Consider the following 21,372-nt stretch of genomic DNA (forward strand, 5'->3'; position numbering starts at 1 on the left):
ACCGGACTAACTCCGAAACCGGCCTTCTCAGAACATACTGTGACCGGACTAACTCTGAGACCGGCCTAACCGTAAGTTGCCTAAAGACCGGAGTAGTTTTACTCTTCCTTGGGCCGAAGTAAATATCTCTTCTTGAGCCGGAGTAATTTCACCTCCTTGGGCCGAAGTAACTTTGTCTTCCCAAGGCCGGAGTAACTTTGCCCTTCTGGGCCGGAGTATCTATTGTGGCCTTCTTACTTAGTCCTTCGCGTTTTGGGCCTCAATGCCCAACTCGCGGCTCGGCCCAATTTTTCCCAAGAATTACCCTCTCAATAATGATCAAGTATAGACATAATTACTCCCATCATTTTGATTCTTTTAATTTTAGTTGATTTGATTTTAATTCTAAATTTTTTACTTTATTTTAATTTAATTTAATTGTTTATAATTATTAATATTTTTTAACAAAAAAATATGTATATAAGTGATATGTGTCATATTTTAAAGGTAAAATTATAAATATATTAAATCCATTAGGTTAATTTCAACCAATTCCGTGATCATTTTCCATCAAAAACACTAACCACCTTGTTTGGTTTTGATTGATTTGAAAATTGAACTTTTTGTTTTTCGTATTTTTTTATTGATTTTTTAAAATATTTTAAGTAAAGTTTTTTACTTTCTAAATACACATGACTTAAATGCACCTAACAAGAAAAATGTTTTGGAAAACATATTTTGAAAATTTAATAAATACACAAGAATACAAAAATATATTGAGTTTTCGTATTTGATAAATTTTTTTAAAAAAATTCATAAATATTATACTTTTTAAGTATATCTAGATTAGATGCATCTAAAAAATAAAAATATTCTTAAAATATTAATTTTTTTTTTACTAAAAAAAAAATTCAATTTTCTAAAACCAAACAAGGTAAACAGTGTTATCAATTGAATCAAATTAATACAAAATTTAAATTAAGCATTAAAATTCAACCAATTGAAATGTGATAGACAAAAATAACACAAAAAGTAAAATGTAAAAACTACCAATATAATTTGCCTTTATATATATTAGACTCAGTTCATTATTTTAATAGCACTTTTCTCTTTCTTATAATTTGCCTACTAGACTCAGTTCATAATCTTAATAGCACTTTTCTCTTTCTTTGTTTCAGTTCATTATTTTAATAGCACTTTTTTCTTTCTCGTTTTATTTCCCATATTATTATTATTATTGCATATACCAAGTTATACATCCCACTCAGCCTTCATGGAGAAAACTTGGTTAACTGCACTAGTAGTAGTACTAGTGTCCTTGGCACAGTACTGTTTCTTACCCTGTTTGGCTATGAATGTTCCCAACTCCACCACTGATCAATCTGCTCTTTTAGCTTTCAAATCCTGTATCACTTTCGACCATCCTCACCACATATTGGCAACTAATTGGTCCTCAGCCACCTCAGTTTGTGACTGGATTGGTGTCTCTTGCGGCAAGCGCCACTACAGAGTAGTGGCCTTGAATCTCCCAAACATGGGTATCGGAGGCACCATCCCACCCCACATTGGAAACCTCTCATTTCTATCCTACTTCAACATCACCAGCAACACTTTCCATGGTCATCTTCCTGGTGAGTTGGCTCGATTGCATCGCCTAAATGTTGTCGACTTTGGTGACAACAATTTTGATGGTGGTGTTCCGTCATGGTTTGGAAACTTAGCCAAGCTTCAGTACTTGCGTCTCGCAAAAAACAGTTTCACGGGAAGAGTTCCACCTTCCATTGGCAACATATCAACATTAGAGTATCTCAATTTAAGGTCTAATTTTCTAGAGGAAAGAGTTCCTGAAGAGATCGGTCATCTTCCTAAACTAAAGACGTTACGCATGGAACTTAATAATTTGTCGGGGTCTATACCGCCAACCTTTTTCAACATCTCATCACTTCAATGGATTGATTTCACATATAATATGATGTCTGGTAGTCTTCCGGAAGATATGTGTGTTTTTCATCCTAAACTAGTATTTCTCCGTCTTTCTATGAATGAGTTTGATGGCCAAATTCCAACAACTCTGGGTGAATGTAGAGAGCTCCAAGTCATATCATTATCTTACAATAAATTCACTGGTTTCATTCCAAAAACAATTGGGAATTTGACTTTGCTTCAGATCTTATATCTCGGTGGTAACAACTTTAAAGGTATGATTTATTCTCACTTACTATTGTTATTTAGTTTGGTTCACATTTCATGTATAATCAAAGTAAGAAGATTTGGAAAATTTCATAATATAATTTATTTATTTATTTATTTATTTTTGTTGTATACCATATTCACAATTATGACCTTTGTCTCATTATGGTATTGGTAATAGTATAGTTATTACTTGTTGTAGTATTAATTATGATCTCCTATAATTTTATTATGTTAATAATAGAAGAAATCTTTAATTATATTTAAGTGGCATTTGGTTATAATCTTTACTTATGGCTTCATATAAGTTATTATAATATGTGTGTTGAACCCCAACCTCTTCTTCATTGCAAGTATCTAATCTCCAACCCATCCTTCATATTTGAAGATATGAAGGATGGTCTCCTCCAACCCACCCTTCAAATTCATCTCCATTTGGGAGGAGAATGAGTTCATCCTTCATATTTGAAGGGAGGATAAAAAAATGAAGGATCCCTCCAAAACACTATTCATTTTGTATTTTTTATTATATTACAAATAACTTTTAATTTGTAAATTTAATTTTTATAAAACTGACATCATTAAAAAGTATAAAATCATACCTTTAAAATGAGTATAGTATTAAATATATTTTACAAAAATTTTAAAATTAAATATTTATTAATGAATAAAAATTACTTTTTGAATAGAGTTTGAATGAAGGAAATGAAGGTTTGTGGTTGGAGTTTGAATGAATAGTGACCTCCTCTATATTTACTTTTTGAATAAAAAACATTATTTTCATCCTCTTAGTGAGAGTATTGCATTGGAGATGAGTGTTGCTTCAATAACTATTTCTTTCACAATGCGTATCTAAAAAAAAGTAATTTTATAATACACTCTAAAAATTAGATTGGACACCCCATTACTTGGAACACCCCAATTTAAAATTTAAATATTTATTTATTTGTTTAGACACCACAAATAATACCTACTAGAATCCTTCAAAAAAAAAAAAAAATAAATAAAAAAATTAGAAATTCTACTTTCTACACCTCAAATCTAATACATACTATATGCCTGGAAACTTAATTACAAAACTATGAAGTTTTATTCGGATATTTAGTGCCGAACAAATGAAATATGTTCGAATACTTAGTTCCAAAAAAATAGAAAATTAGTTGCACCATTTTCATCTGGATATTGAACAAATTATATATATACGAATACTTAATTTCGAACTTACAAAGTTTCTTCAGATGCTCAGTGCCGAACATAATACCGGATTTTTTTTATTCGAAATTGGAGTGTGAAGAGGTTAGAAAATTAAATGTTCAGAAAAACAAAGCCGAACATAAACAATTTATTTGGATATAAAATATTTAACAATGACCATTATTTTGGAAACACGCTGCTGAATATATGAATTTTGTTTAGAAATAAGTTTCCAAATAAAAGTTTGTAAATCAAACAACGAAAACGATAACTATCAAATGAAAACTTACTTTATTTATAGAAAATTGCTTGAAAACTTATTTTTTATTATCCATTGTTGATTTCAATGTAACATAGAATGCAAGAATGATGGATTAATAAAGTTAGGTATGAAGATCTGAAGTGAAGAGACTAAGAAAAGAAGAGATAGAAAAGAAATATTTGGGCTGATAATGAATAGTGTCCAAAACACGTTGATTTCCACTTTTTTTCAATGTTACGTACTTTTTGGTCATTTTAAATAAGGAAAAGGATTCTCTCCAGTCTACTTTGTAGATTGAACAGTATTGTTGGGTTCATCGGGTCCACTATTGGTCTCATTTCGATAATCTAAACCATTCAATATGCAAATTTGGTCAAGTGCTCCTTCCATCTAAAAAATCCGGTTGATCAGATGTCAATAACCCCTTGATCAGATCATATTTTTGTTAATGGTAAATAAGATTTTTAAAATAAATTGCTCATAAAAATGTATTCGGATCAATAGACTATCGATATCCGATCAATATGATTTTTTGCAAGGACGAAGTACTCGATAATCTCTATATATTAAACGGTTTGAATCATCGAAATGGGACCCGTGATGGGCCCCATAGGTCCAATAGTTTCGTCCTAGACTGAAGAGAATCCTTCTCCTTAAATAAGGACTTAATAGTAATAAAATGGTTTTATTAAATTAGGGTGTCCAACTTAATTTTTGAGGTGTAAATAGAGCCACTCTATAAAAAATTTTCTACAATTAATAATTTACCAAAATTAACTCAATTTTTTTTTATGCATATACCATTCCACTCCTGATGATAATGTCTACTATGTTTTGTTGGAGTAATGAGTTGCACTACTCATATATGTTATTAGTACAATAATAACATTAAAAATAATAAACAAAATATGATAGATAAATGTGATTATCATAGAATTATTGATTTGGAAAAAATAAAATATATTTGAATATTAAATTTGGGAAGAGATTAATGGATGGAAAAGAAATGGAAGAAAAATGGATTAAATAAAAGTACTAATTTTTTTTAACAAATCCCTTCCCCCCGATTCTTATTACAATTTTTCATTGATTTAAACAGTGGACTCTAAAGTTTTATGTGGCATCAATTTAATACAATTAAATTTCTTTCTACCTTTTGGTTGCCTTTGAAAATAAAAAGAAAATGGATTTTTTTTTTTTTTTTTTTTTTAGAAGGGGCGGGGGGCGGGGGGTTGGTTATCCATAAAAATTGAAGAAGTATAAGTAATTATTTTTCTTTATTTTAACAAATTCAAGATTCAAAAATAATATTAAAAAAGAATTACTAAAACTTGAGCACAAGGAGTATATATGTACATCATTTGCGTATCCAAAAGTGCAATCTACATGTTTGCTTACCCATTTGAAAAGCAGCTATAATTCGTAAATTATTTATTATTTTGCAGGCGAAATTCCACAAGAACTAGGTAGTCTACATAGTTTGAAGATGTTAGCTATGGAATCTGCCAACGTCACTGGTCTCATACCATCTTTTATCTTTAACATCTCTTCATTGGAAAACCTTAATCTAAACACCAATAAATTGACGGGAAACATTCCAAGGGCAATTGGCAACTGTACCTTGCTCTCAAAATTTTATATTGATGACAATAACTTGACAGGTAACCCATCCATCTCTCAAACTCTAGCTGCTGACTTTGGGTAGGGAATGGACACTAATCTTTATCACACTAAACACTACTTGCCTTTTTTGTACGTTGTATCGGGAATCAAAAATTTAAATAGAAATTTGAAAAATATATTTTGATAACTTATATTTTATTAATGTTATCTTCATCTTTTCATTTTTATTTTTATTTTTAAATGCTTATCTCAATTCATGATTCAAACACAATCCTAATATTCTCAAAAAAATTTCTAATTTCTTCAAATTATAATAATTAAGTTTATGAGTGTAACTTGTGCAGGCTCAATTTAAACAGAGCTCAACTTGAATTTTTTTAGGACTTAAACAAAATATTTTTGAATTCTGTAGGGGTTTAGGTAAAAATTCAGAAATCCAAATTAAATTTAGACGAGTTTGGGCAAAGACGTCAAACAACTCGACCAATTCGAACCCGAATTATATATATATATATATAAATTATTATTCGCTGGATGATATTAAAATAATTTAGATCGTTAGATTATATTGAATATATATTACACACACAAGTAACACAACACAAAAATAAATATTTTATCACTCATAAATTGTAAAGACCACTATAACAATATCTTTTTTTACATTTTATAATAAATTATTTGTTTTGATAGTATTAATAATTAAAGTTAAATGACTTAGCTGCACTAAAAAAGAAAGAAAAAAAAAAAGAACAACTAAAATTTATGTGCAATTTGGATAATTCAGGTTTAATTTGGATTGGATTTGGGAAGATAATCTTGAGTTACAATCCAAACTTGGACAACTCTCAACATAACTTGAGTTTGGGCTTAAACAACCTCTTACTCCACCTGAACAAGTAGGGTTGTTGTAACGATACATCATATGATTTCCAAGCTACATCTATGCCTTGCAAACTTGGGAAATCCTAAGGGGTAAGGTGTGTACCAAATGCATCTTAGCACAAATGATATAACTTTATCACAAATTTTTATAATATTAATTACAAAATGTGTAATCACCACACCTGGAATGAAAAATTTCCGCATATTGCTTTTTCTATTTTGAAAATACAATCCTAAACTCATAATTTCGCAACAATAGGGGTTGCTTTGGGAGGGCTTTTAACCTTTCTTTTGATCCTCAAACATCAAACAATTAACGATTTGTCAGTCCATAGATATCAATTGAGTTCCAAAGACACTAACAATAGTTAATCACAAAATATCTTCAAAACCTCAAGTGTTTCTTCCCCACCCACACCCCCATTTTGAATTTATTCCACTTCTTACTCTTCTTTTCTCCTTGTTAAACCATAGTTATCAGCCATTATTCTCACAGATCATGAAGACATCTAGAGTAATACTTATTTTCTTGGCCATTACATTTCTAACTAGTACAAATTCATTTACCAAACTCATTGAAAAAGACATTGTAGTATTTTGAAAGCGCTAAATTATATCATGCTGTAGCTCAAGAAACTCCCTCAGGTAGACTTCAGCTTGTGGTCAAAGACTATTGATCTCGGAAAGATAAAATCTGAAGCTCTGTTTTTCGATAACAATGGTATGCATCAATAACAATGTAAGCTTTGATTTCCACTTGCTTATACAGGAAATATAAAATTAAGACCATTTTCAGTTTTGACTATGTAAAAACGAATCACACATAATACTTTGGATACTGTCAAACTTATATTCTCAAGCTAATTTAGACCTTCACTAACCATTTTATCATGTAATTAGCTAATTGACATTTAACTTGGAAGATGGTTAGGGCATAAATTACATACCACTCTAACATCAAATTTGTCACCAATAACCAGACAACGGTTGTACACCTTGAGTGCTACATTGAGGAAATTATCCCTGTCACCTTGAGAGATCGAGGCAAATAAAAAAATAAAATCAGTTCAAGCCTGATATCAATATTAAGATTACAACAAAGTTGTGATAGAGGTAGACAAAGAATGACTGTTAATTATCTGTCAACAATTGACTCATCTAAAGCGTAAGCTGCTTGAAAGGGTGGAACATAACTACTTTTATCCTCAACATATCCCTTCAGTGGTGGCTAGAATCCCCAAAATGAGTAGATCAAACGAATGCAAGTATTTAAATTCTCGGGTTGGCAGAGACCAAATATTAACTACCAAGTTCCAATTCATCTAAAATCTTAAGTTATTATAGAAGCTGTAAATTATTATATCCAACACTATGACAACTTAGTTAGCTAAAAGGAATACTAAAGTTTCTGTCAAAACATGTTTGAGAATTTTCATGATATCAGGAGAGAAATACATCGGGAAAGTTACAAGTTACAACCAACAAACAAACCATGTGAAAACATCTACAGTGACACACACATACATATATGCATATGTATTTATGAAAAAAAAATACCTATTATACTCAAAAATACTATAACGCCCCCAAAATAATACAAATAACCCAACTCATAAGAGAAGTGAGCATAATAGAATTGGTATATTTTCATTCATCAGAGTTCATATTACAAAAGATAATACATGCAATATACATTCATAAATGTTCATCCTGAATCTAAAACATGTAACACCAGTTAATAACAGCAAAATAAATGCCCTACGGGCTTACATCTTTCCAAGACATTGCTTGGTTGCAACAAAAGAGAGTCATAAGCTCTGTACATATAAATCCCTTGGCTTGAATAAACATTTAAACACTTAAACAGCAAAAGATAGCCTCCAGCTCTTAGGTCCTCCCAAGCTATGTCCTTGGAGGAAGCATGTCACCGGTACTTGAAAATGGTTTCCCAAGTAGGGTGAGCCAAAGCCCAGTAGAAAGAGTCTATCACAATATATGAAGTTTTACTAAGATATAAGTGTCAGAGATATATTCAATATTTATGACAAACGCACATTCTTCACATGACCACACGGTACCGATATTCACATTTCAATCCATTCCCATTTATTCATTTCAAGTCAATTCATTTCATTTCAATTCATAGGCTAAGTTTATAATTCTCCGAATAACCCTACTGAGACTACAACTCAGTGGGTCTCAATCAACATAACTATTATACAAGCACTTTAATCTTGTCATTTTACGAAAATTTCGTCCGCGGGATCGGTACCCATGTATACATCTGATTTCGAGACTCACCCTGGACACTCTGGCCAACTTAATTTCAATGAAGTCCATCCCCTATCTCCTCCCAAACCATGGAGCACATCCCCTTTCTTCTCCCAAAACGTTATACATATACAATATATTTAAAAGTACCGTCATATTCAATGACTATCAATTATACATATTCAATGCCTTAACATACCGTCATATTCAATGACACTATTAAATGATTAGTTTCAATTTACCTAATCCTCATGCAATTTCTACAACAATCATAGCTACCCTCCACCGATAGCCTAATACAGATATTTCTAAGCAGATATACAATCTTTATAACAGATAATTCATTAAATTTCCATAGGTGAGTGATTAAACAAATCTAACTACACCATTCATTCTTACATCCTCCCAATTTCACATTTCTCATACCAATTCCATGATTAATACAAAATAATTATTCTAGACATTTTAGGGCAAAACTTCTCATTTTCCAAAAATTGACCCAAAAGTCAAAATCAACTATTTTAACACAAGACAATCTCATATCCAAACCCCGTGATCAATTATATAACACCACATAGAAACCCCTCTTTTTAAACTTGAATCCAAACCCTAGGTTTATTCAAATACTACCAAAATTTCACCATTTATATATAACAACAAATAACTAGGTTAAAAATCATATTAAGATATAGAATATCCTACCTCAAGTGTAGAAGCCCAGAGGAGAAGTGAAGGAACTTCAAAAATGTCCAAACTCAACTTTGTTCGGATCAAATGGGAGTCCATGAGATGTTCTATCTTTCTATCAAAAAGAGTAGGGCAAAGAGATCCCTAAATCTAGGTGTATTTATAGAGAGAAGTCAAATTTTAGAGAGAAGGAGGGAGAGAGAGAGGGAGAGAGCTGATCTAGGGTTTTTGAGTAAAAATGTACCAAAAAGTGACGTAAAAATGAGCTGCTGTAAACTGATATACGCGAGGCTCGCTCGAGCGAAGGAGTTGTCGCTCGAGCGACCAGACACATTAAGTGTCCTTGCTCAAGCACAAGAATCGTTGCTCGAGCGTAGAATACAAATTCCCATAAGTTTTGCAGACAGAAGACCATCGCTTGAGCGCAAGAATTCTCACTTGAGCAAATAACAACACCCTCCCAAATCTCTGCAGGACAAAAAAAATACTAGGAGATCACAAAGCTCGCTCGAGCACAAGAAGCTTCACTCGAGCGATGAAGCCAAAATCTGAGCAACATCAATCTAGACCAACTAGCAACCAACTTGTCCCAAACATGCCCAAAACATCCCAATACTCAAACTCAAAGAGTGGAAGGAAGAAAAGACATGGATAACAATATTAAACCATGAAACTCGAGTTTGGGATGCAACAATAGTCGGATCAAAACCGAGACCGCTATAAATAGTTTCATGAAAACATTGAAAAGTTTCTCTCTTTACTTTTTAACAAGATTCAATGTATGGCAAGTGAAAAATACAAAGCATTTTGAAATTTTTGCTTCCACACAATTACGAGAACAAACAATTATTCCATATTGTACATGCAATTTTTCAACCTCCTCTTTGTCCATTGCGAGCTGCTTTTGCAACTCTTGTATTTTTACCGAATAGTCAATTTTCTCCCCCTAAGAATATAAAAGCAAAAATGATGTGACAAGGTTAATATAGCTCACAAGGTTTTTTTTTTATTATTTTTTATTTTCAAATAATGGGCATATCAATGATCAAAGAAGAGTAGACAAGTGAACAATACTTGCCTTCGAAGAACTTTTTAATCGCCTAATGAGTGCTTCCAACTTTTTTGTCTGAAAAAATTACATAAATACATAAAAATTCTAATTAAGCTAACAAAAATAGAACAGACAGTTTAATCCCCCATTGGAATGACCATAGTGATTCACAATACTCCATCCATGCCCAAGATTCAACTGAAATGTCCATAGTGATTCACAATACCCACAAAACAATATCCAATATGACCAGAAAAGCCAAAACAGAATGTTAGAGAGAGAGAGAGCTTACTGTGTGTGTGTGTGTGTGTGTGAGAGAGAGAGAGAGAGAGAGAGAGAGAGAGAGAGAGAGAGAGAGTTCTAATTAGGCAACCACCAAACAATGCTGAAAAACCATGAACCATGAACCACAAAATCAAGCTTAACACATATATATATACCAGAAACAAAAATGATGACAAAGACATCAATTTAAACCCACAAGCATATATATATATATATATATCTAGAGAGAGAGAGAGAGAGGTACCGGAGAGCTTAGATGGGGTTCGAAGCAAAGAGAGTAAGAGAAGATGATGAGGGAGGAGAAGAAGACGGCACCGTCGATGTAGAATTCGAGGAAGTTGATGATGATGACGGTGGTTGTGGTGGTGGTGAAGTTGGTAGTAGGGAACAGAGGAGTCAACTCGGTGAGTTCGATAGTTGTTCAACCGCCAATCAAAGCACAGTTTCACGGTTCTTAATCGGAAACCCTAGCCTTCAAAAAAGGGAGAGGGAAGGAGATGCAGAAATCGAGGACTGAAATCCGAGTTCGAGAGGCAGAAACTGGAGAGCAGCGTCGGGAGCGAGCAAAGAGGAAGGGTAGGAAAGAAGAAGAACAGAGAGGGAGAGAGACATAAAAAGGGAGGGTAGGAAGAAGAAGAGTAGATATATATTAAACCATTAGCGACTAAATATTTTTAGTCACCAATTAATTTTATAAATCCCTCCAACATTTGAAATGTCTCCCTCCAAATTTTTAATTTTTTGGCAATCAAAATATTTTTTTGTCATTGAAAATATGTTTTTGGCGACCAAAGAAGAAAAAAATAATTTTTTATTTTACATTCGGCGACTCAAATGTTTTGTTGCTGAAAATATGTTTTTGGCGACCAAACTTTTGGTCGCCAAAGATAAAAAAATAATTTTTTATTTTACATTCAGTGACAAATGGTTTTAGTAGCCAAAACTCAATATACGGCGACTAAAATATTTTTTTTTGTCGCCAATTCTGGTATTTTTAGTGACTAAATGTTTTTTAGTCGCCAATAATAAATATACCCCGACTAAAAAAATTAGTAGCTAAATATTGTACTTTTGCCAACAAAAAAAAATTTTTAGCCACCAATTCCACAACTTTTGGCAACTAAATTTTTTTTAGTCTCCAATTTTGGTCGCGAAAGATGCATTTTTTTGTACTGAATCTCAATACAAATTAGCGTAATAAAATGTACAAAATTTTATGGTTCATGTAATGAAAGTTTGTGGCTAGGTTACGATATCTTTTGTTGAGCTAATTTGTGGTAAGATTACGCATTTTGTAATTAATGTTATAAAATTTTATGATAAAATTTTGCTAAGTTATGTGTACCATAAGATTTCCCTACAAACTTATATGCATTGATTACCAACTCATATGGGGCAAGGCATATAATTATCTAACCAAGTCCTCTAGGGAAATTTTATAAGGTGCACACCCCTTTTAGAGTGTGTACAATATATACCTTTGGTTACAATTATTGAGTTAGTGGTTATAATTTATTGTGTTATTAGTAATGCCAAAATTTTAATTTTAATTCAAGAGTTATTTAGTTATACCTTATGTGATATTCAGTGATAATTCAAATTTTTTTTAGTTACAACTCCCATAATATTGAATTATATCATTTATAATAATGAAACTTATAAATATTGTAACTAACATGTGTGTATCATAGTATTTTCCATCCATCCATAGCATAAGTCAGCCATTCATAGTACAAGTCTCATCTCTCATACCATCTCCAAACCAACATAAGAGAGCAAAAAATAATCCAAAATATGATAGAGGAAAATAAAATGGTTTGACTTTTTATGAAAAAAAATGTGAAATGTGAATTGGGGTTGGAGTAATGTAGTAGAGAGGTGATGTGACTCAAATAAGAGGTGATGTAACCTAAATAAGATGATTGTAATCTAAATAAGATAATGTGTTAAAATAACATGTATTATTTTAGAACATACCAAATAAAACCTAAGTCTTGTGTCCCAATCAATTGAGATCAACTATGTGAAAAATTCTAAATTGTTTTAAAAAAACCTAAAACTAATTTAGTGAAAAAATCATAATAAATACAAAACACTCATCAGTTCGTAGTCTTCAATTATTTTGAAGGCAAAAAAAAATTTAGATATTCAAAAATATATTTTTGCAGTTTATTTTTGTCAAACTAATTCCTATTTTTTCAAAAAAAAAAAAAAATGAATTGTAAAATTGAAATCGAATAGGATACATTTTGAGTAGAGCTTTTCTTATTATTATTTTTTTTAATTGTTCTTTTCTTCTTCTTCTTTTTTTATTTTTATTTTTTTTATAGATAAATTACACTGACTTCATCTAAGATTTGAAAAAAAAATAAAATAAACCCTATAAGTTTGATATAGTTAACTAGGTTAACCCCCTTTTCATTAGTAATTATTTAGACATATTGTCATCTCTTTTACATAGAAATATTTATTTTACCTTGATTATTCTTGTATCTTTACACCATTTGCATTAGTTTTGATCTTTTTAATTTTATTAAAAAAGAATTTAGTGTAATTATACCAAAACTATGAATTTGCTATATTTTCTTTAAACATAGGGAAATATTAGTGTGATTTATCCTTAACTTTCATCTTGCACCCTTTATAACTTCTTGTCATATTTATATGTTACAAAATTGAACATTGAATTACATGTTCCTCCCATAATATTTAGGTGAGCATCTTGAATTGTCAATTAGGAATCAAAAGGTTTCTCATCTACATATGGTCTTCTAAATTGGCCATATAGTGCATGGAAAATACTAATAGGTACTCGTACAATGTAAAAGACAAGTTATGTGAATGCAACCATTAGCAGTAGGTATAAATCCACCAAGAGAAAGAAAAAAGGAACTGTCAATTGTGCAAGTTAGAATTTTTTGTCTTGATGTTAGTTACCAAGGTGAATGCCTTAATTAATATTTTTCTTATCAAAGTTTTTTTTTTTTTTTTTTTTTTTTTTTTTTTTTTATTATAAGTTTATGTGTTTATACATTTTGGCAGGTCTGATTCCAGAAGAGATTGGTGAGCTTCCAAATGTGAGAGAGATGGTACTCGCTCTTAACAATTTGATTGGTGCCATTCCAACATCAATTTTTAATATCTCATCACTTCAACTTATGACGCTTACGGAAAATAAATTGTCAAGCAATCTTCCATCAAGTATAGGGCTTTGGCTACCAAATCTTAGTAGCATCAGTCTTGGAGGAAATAGCCTCATTGGAATTATTCCCGAGTCAATTTCAAATGCTTCTAAACTTACTTCTTTAGACCTTGGTAACAATGCATTTATGGGTTCAATTCCGAAATCGCTTGGCAATTTACGACTACTCCAATATCTTAGCTTGCAAGGAAACAATTTGATGAGTGGGTCATCTTCTTCCTCTCCAGAGTTGAGCTTCCTCACTTCCTTGGTAAATTGCAAAGATTTAAACGTATTGCTGATAAATCATAATCCTCTGGACGGCATTCTTCCGACAACTATTGGAAATTTCTCTGCTTCCCTTGAGAAGATTGACGCAGATTCTTGTGGAATCAAAGGCAACATTCCTAGTGAAATTGGTAATATAAGCAATTTGGCATTCTTGAATCTACAACAAAATGGTTTGACCGGATTCATTCCCTCTACAATTAAAGCGTTGGGAAAGCTTCAAATATTGGATCTTTCCAACAACAGACTGCAAGGGTCCATTCCAGATGATATATGCCAACTCAAGAACCTTGGGGATCTACGATTGAACCAAAATGAACTTTTTGGATTGATTCCTGAATGCTTAGGGAATATTACATCTCTAAGATATCTCTATCTCAATTCCAACAAATTAACTTTCGTCATACCTACAAGGTTGAGCAATCTTAAAGATATCTTGGAAATTAACCTGTCCTCGAATTCTTTAAATGGCAATCTGCCACCACAACTTGGGAGTTTCAGAGTTGCAATACTAATGGATTTTTCAATGAACCAATTCACAGGCAAAATCCCAAGTACAATTATAGGTTTGCAAAACTTGGTTACTCTTTCATTGGCACACAATAAGTTACAAGGATCTATACCTGACTCATTTGGCAGCATGGTGAGCTTGGAATTCTTAGATCTATCCTATAATGACCTCTCTGATGTGATCCCCAAGTCCTTAGAGACACTGTCTCATCTTTCATATCTCAACGTTTCTTTTAATAAGTTAAGAGGACAAATTCCAAATGGGGGACCTTTTGCAAACTTCACCATTCAATCTTTCATGTCGAATGAAGCATTATGCGGTGCACCAAAGTTTCAAGTCCCGTCATGCCATACTAGTTCCTTTCATCATCTAACGAAAAAAAGAGTGGCTCTAGCTTTATATATTTTGTTACCTATTGCATTCATATTGCTTACTACGATCTTTGTGTTCTTGTTCATAAAATGTCGAAGAAGAAATAAAACTCCATCCAATGTTGATCTCTTACCAATAATAACACCTCCAAGAATCACATACCAACAACTTTTCCGAGCAACTAATGGGTTTAGTGAGAGCAACTTGCTTGGTATGGGGAGTTTTGGTTCTGTCTACAAAGCTATCCTTGAAGATACCACAGTTGTGGCTATAAAGGTATTCAACTTGCAACTAGAAGGTGTATTCAAGAGTTTTGACGTAGAATGCGAGATAATGCGACACATTCGTCATCGCAATCTTACTAAGGTCATTAGCAGTTGCTCGAACCTTGATTTCAAAGCTCTAGTACTTGAGTATATGCCTAATGGGAGTCTTGAAAAGTGGTTGTATTCTTACAACTATTTCTTAGATATGTTGCAGAGATTAGACATAATGATAGATGTTGCATGTGCCTTGGAGTATCTTCACCATGATTATTCAATGCCTTTGGTTCACTGTGATTTGAAACCTAGCAACATCCTGCTAGATGATGATATGGTTGCACATGTGAGTGATTTTGGCATTGCGAAGTTATTAGATTTGGGGGAGAGTGTCATGCATACAAAGACTATAGCAACATTTGGGTATATTGCGCCAGGTGACTTCTAAATTTTAATTTATATTTTCACATTTTTGTGTTTTTTTTTTTTTATATATGTTTCCAATTTATATAGACATGCACTTTTCATATTATAGCACAAAATTTTAAATATAATTTTCATAGAAATTTTTATGATTTTGTTGACAACGAGCTAATTCTCTAAATGGTAAATCACACCAATCTCCATTGAATAATGATAAAAATACAATAAATTTCGCAATTTCAACATAATTATATCGACCTCTCTTTCAATAATAGAAAAATTAACAATGTTAACTTTAATAAGTAAATTACTTTTTTGCCTTTACACATTATATTTTTTATTTGTCAAATTTAAAAATAATACCAAATAACAAAATTACTCTTTTTTTCTATACGACCATCACTACATACTCTTCTTTCCCAAAACAACTCACCCATCTAACACTTACCACCATTGCATACCCCTCCAATACTGCCACCCTCTAGCACGCCACGAATCCAACCACAGACACATACCAACTTGCCACCACCAAAATTCTATAATTTTCTTGACATCATGATATTTCTTGTGATTGTATGTAGAGTTTGGATTGGAAGGATTAGTATCCACAAGCTGTGATGTTTATAGTTATGGAATCTTGCTTATGGAAACATTCACAAGAGTGAAGCCCACTGATGAAATGTTTTTTGAAGACATGACGATGAAACATTGGATTAGGGACTCACTACCAAATGCAATCTCTCATGTTATAGATGCTAACTTGCTTAAGCCAGAGAAAGAACACCTCACTGCAGTTGTACTGCAATGTGTATCATCCATCATGGAATTAGCTTTGAGTTGCTCTGCAGAATCATCCGAGGAGAGGATGAACATGAAAGATGTTCTCGCAACACTCAAAAAAGTTAAACTTTGGTATGTAGCAAATTGTGGAAGGAGTTGAAAGAAGAAAAGTTAGGACTTTGGTATCTAGCCAATTGCAACATTCAAAAAAGTTAGCCAGATGCATCTATAGCTGGTAGTGATTATGTAGTAATTAGATTGCTTATTGTTTATGTTTTGTATTTTTTTTTGCAACATTTATATATGGTTTCAATATGTGTAAGTAGTTAGCTTGAAGAACTAACGAAAGAAAAATATAGTTAAATATGGAAAATGTATTCAAACATGTGTTTTTGAGACTTTCTTTCCACCCCATGGTCACTAATTTTGAGTAAACTTTTGGAAATGTAACGACTTTCAATTTCCAAAAGTGCAATAATTTTGTTGGCACAACCATATCAACAATCTTAACATATATAGATTTTTGAAAGAGAAGCATCAATAAAACTTTGCTTCAATAATTGCTTTAACAATACCACTTATTCTATTCTTATTAAAAAAATTTAATGAGAATAAATTAATGGAAAAAAAAAAGAAAAAAAGATTACAATAGTTTTGTCATGTGATCCTATGGAGTAGCAAATGACCATCATACTGTATTGTGCTTATAGAAAGCTAGAGAGGTTAGGTTGGTTCTTTTTCTGATGCTAGTCCAGTTTATAAATGATGAAGCATGGCAAGCCCTAGGAAAGTGTAGACTGGTTCCTAGCTCTATCTTGGCCAGCATTGTACTCTTGACAAGTTGGCGTCGTTAAAGCAACTACTCATTGTTGTGTTGCCCCAACCGAAGGAAAGGCATTTGGTGAGGAGCATTGTTTTGAAGAAGAGAAATTCGTGGTTGAAAAACTATTTCAAGGACGCAACTGGGTTGGAGTGCTTTCACCAAATAATGCATGTGGATTGAGCAAACCGTCGTTGGCCTTTCCCTCTCTTCTAAGAACTGTTGACATAAAACCCACTTTTCCTTTCCCTCTCATAAACCTTTCAGAGTGGACGTGCTTCCTGATTTGCGAGAATTTTCTTCCTCTAGTGTTGTCTCCTCACTAAGCACACTTTGAAATATGAAGCATGAAACTGAAGATATAAATATGAACTATTTTAGAATAAACAACATTTGTTGCTATAACGTTTATGGTTTAGACCTGGCCCATTTTATATTTTGGACTAGGATTTCGTAGCCTCATATGGTTGTTCATGTCTTTTCCCTCTTGTTCTTCCTTAAATTTGGTTATTGGATTGTATTGGTCTTATTTGCAACAAGTTGGTTGTTTGATTTTCAAACCTTTGTTGCCTAGATTTTTGCTCCTCTGCTTGAGCGGCACTTCTTGCGCTCGAGCGAGCTTTGCAAACTCTCAGTATTTTGTTTTGCAGACCTACAAAATATTGCAAGGGTGTATTCCACGCTCGAGTGGCATTACCTACGCTCGAGCAGGAGAACGCTCGAGCGGCCAATCTTGAGCTCGAGCAATGTCCTTTGTCTGCAAAACTTCTAAATGTGTGTATTCTGCGCTCGAGCGTCACTTCTTGCGCTTAAGCGGAACTATGTATCTTACGCTCGAGCGTCATTTCTTGTACTCGAGCAGATTGTATATTAGTTCGTGAATACGACTTTTTAGTTTACTTTTTCATTCCTCTATCTCTCTAAAACTTTCCAAAAACCTAGATCTTGAGTTTCTCTCTTTAAAACTCACATTCTCACTACATTTTTGCCAAGATCCATTGGGTTCTCCACCCTAGTGCCTTTGAGAAAAAGTTAGAGCATTTCTAGAGCTTCGTTTTGATCCAATTAGAACTTGGTTTCGACGTCATTGAAGTTTTCACCTTGCTTTGCTCATCTCCTAACTTTGAGGTGAGGATTTTCTACACCTTTTTATGGATTTTGGCTTAGTTATTGGTTGTTGTGTAACAATGATGGGGTTTGGAAGTATTTTGGACAAACCTAGGGTTGGGATGTAAAATCAAAAGAGGGGTTTCTAGTGAATGTAATATAAATAGTCATGGGATTTGAAAATGAGGTTATATTGTGTCACAATTGTTGATTTTGGCATTTGGGTTGGTATTTGGGAAAGAGAGAGGTTAACTTAAAATGGTTCAAGTATTTATTTTGTATAAATAAATGAATTGGTATTATAAATACGAAATAGGATGAATGTTGGTGTTAATGGTAAAGTTGGATATGCATTATCTCACACCTTTTGAAAATCTGAATAAACTATCTATCTTGAGATTTAATATCTGTTTAGAAATATCTGTATTAGGTTATCGGTGGAGGATAGCTATGAGTGTTGTAGAAATTGCATGAGGATTAGGTGAATTGAAACTAATCTCTTGTTGATTGTCATTGAATATGACTATGTTTTAAATACATCGTATATGTATGATTATTTATGTGGAGAAAGATGATATACTCCATTGTTTGAGAGGAGATAGGGGATGGACTCCATTGAAACTAAGTTGGCCGGCATGTTCAGGGTGAAAGTCCCGAAACCGCGCGTATATATGGGTGTCGATTCTCACGGACAAAATTTTCGTAAAATGGCAAGTTGAATTATTTGTATGATAGTTATGTTTATTTGAGGACCACTGAGTTCTAGTCTCAGTTAGGTTGTTTGAAAGATAATGGAACAAGCTCCTGAATTGAGATGAAATGAATTAACTTGAAATGAATTGAAAGGAAATGGATTAAGATATGAAATTTGGCACTTTATGACTATACAGAATATGAATGTTTCACTACTAGCACTGTAAATGCATATTATGCTTATATCTTCATTAAATCTCATATATTGTGTTAGATATTTCCTATTAAGCTTTGGTTCACCCTATTTGGGGAAAAACATTTCAGGTGTTGGTGATATGCCTTCGCCAAGGCAATAGCTTGGAGGGACTTTGGGGTAAGAGTTTCCTTTTTGTTGTATTTTCTTTTGTATAGCCAAGGGTTTAAATTGTATAGAGTTAGACTCTCTTTTGTTGTAACCAAGCAATGACTTGGAAGGATGTAAGCCCATAGGGTAGTTATTTATGCTAAACTCTTTTGTACCATTAACTCTATGAAGTGAAAAAACATTACACTTTGATTCATGCTGTTATTTATATATATGTTCCTAGTTAGATTTATCGTTTTATTTCGGGGTGTTACAATTGCAGATAAAAAAAAGAACTTGTTTGTGTGATAACATATTTTGTCTAAATTGAATAAAGAATTGAAACGATGTACAAGATTTGTCAACATGTACACTAAGGTGTACCCAAAGGAGGAACGGGAATTAACATCGTCGAGTCCTTAAATGACTTTTCGGGGTTCCTAAAAAAAATAAAACAAAACAAAACAAAACAATACAAAAAAAAAATAAAGAAGACTTTGAGAGAGGAAAAATAGAAAAGAAATCCAAGCACCTTCCTAAAGGCAATAAAATAACTTGCTACAAACCTAAAATGTGCTCAATTTTCATTGCTTTTAGCAACCACCAATCATTAACCACACAAAAAAGATCAACAATTAAAACTTGCACTAGACAGCAAATAGATTCTGAAAAGTAACAACATAACTTAAATCTACACAATAAAAAAATATGAAGAGAGTAAACACTATAAAGAACAAACTCTTACTCCACATTTCGATATTGGTGGAGAGAAAAGATAAGAGAATGAAATAAAAGTTAAATTTTTTTCACAAATTCTTACCTTTTTTTTTTCACCCAAATCTCAAATCCAAACACAACTTACATGTCTGCCACAACACCGTGAGTCAAAAAAGAAAACTTACATAGGCAAAAGCACTTTCATTCTCTTATTAGTAAATAATTGAATCAATAAAATGAAAAGGAATTTATAGACTGAAAAACTCGCATAATTATATACCACTTGAGTGTTGTCTTATGAAGTGAAAAAATGACATTCTTTACAAGATTCTGAACACAAGTGAACAAGGAAATCAAATTACTAGTGGTTTAATCATCTAAAATGAGAGTACCAACAAATAGCCTTGTGTTGAAAGGTATTGTTCATGAATGCCCAAGAGTGTTCTTTTAATATCGCTTCCAATAACTGATCATTTTTTGATCAGAAGGGAATTCTAAAACTCTTATTTTTGTTATATCACTCGTTTGAACCTCACAAGACACCTCAACATCGTGAAGCTCAAATAAAAAAAAATAAAAATAAAACATTGAAATTTAAAAATTGGGTAAATTACAAATAAACTTCCTGAGGTTTGCTTAAAATACGATTTGTCCTCCATAGTTCTGAAAATTACATCCCGCCCCTTGAAGTTTATAATTTCATAACAAATGACCATTTTCCATCAAGTCAATTAACAATTTTTAATGATGTTAAAAATCTATTTCAATTAATAATTCGGATAGTTTTATCATTGCATAGGAGAACAATAATGAATTCTGATAAAGGGGTATTTGTAATTTTCTAAACCATAGGAGAAAATTCATACTTTAAGGCTAATAATGATAATAATGATGATTTTTTTTACGACTATTGCGTAGGTCGTGAATACTAATAATGATGATTTTTTTACGGCTTGCAATGTTAGTGTAGACACCCCATTTTTTACTGCCCTTAGGACTTGGGCGCCTTATGGTGAAAACTCGATGATGAAATGTTACATTGTACCAACCGTCCAATTTCTTCAACAAGGAGCTTCGGTTTTCAGTCTTCAGAGCCTAAAACCTTGCACCCTTTTTGGACCAAAACTTGATCTTTTCAAACCTGACCACTCAGAGGCCTGCTGGGCAACAGATGGCCGGCAGGCTATTTGTCTGTGATTGGCCGTCGATCACATGGCCTGCTGACCATGTTTCCCAGCTGGCAGATATTTTGCTACCAGCTGGCCCTCCCAGTGCATGCACCCCACTAGCTGGCTCAATACAACTGTGCTCGACAGGGGACTGGTTTTTCTATATATATGTGACCTTCCCTCTTGGTTTTAGGTTAGAAAAATTGGTTAAGTCCCCAAAACTTGTCCAATACTCTCCCTCTCCAGCTTGCAATATACATACAGTTCCTAAACCATTTTTT

The 21,372-nt window shown here is 32.6% G+C and overlaps 1 protein-coding gene across 2 annotated transcripts; it reads left to right on the forward strand.

Moving 5' to 3' along the window:
- Positions 1-1,072: 1,072 nt before the first annotated feature.
- LOC114271401 (uncharacterized) lies at positions 1,073-19,414 on the forward strand. Of its 2 annotated transcripts, none has more exons than XM_082886305.1 (4): positions 1,073-2,177; positions 5,071-5,286; positions 13,470-15,476; positions 19,187-19,414. In XM_082886305.1, the coding sequence occupies exons 1-4, from the start codon at positions 1,253-1,255 to the stop codon at positions 19,216-19,218; spliced, it is 3,180 nt and encodes a 1,059-aa protein (XP_082742431.1). In that variant the 5' UTR covers positions 1,073-1,252; the 3' UTR covers positions 19,219-19,414. The 2 variants fall into 2 exon arrangements, with proteins under 2 accessions (XP_082742431.1, XP_028068820.2); XM_028213019.2 differs by lacking the exon at positions 19,187-19,414 and adding an exon at positions 16,044-19,019.
- The last annotated feature ends 1,958 nt before the right edge of the window (positions 19,415-21,372 follow it).

The sequence above is a fragment of the Camellia sinensis genome, chromosome 9 (genome assembly GCF_055761805.1).
Source record: "Camellia sinensis isolate YWXY chromosome 9, ASM5576180v1, whole genome shotgun sequence".
Lineage (NCBI taxonomy): Eukaryota > Viridiplantae > Streptophyta > Magnoliopsida > Ericales > Theaceae > Camellia > Camellia sinensis.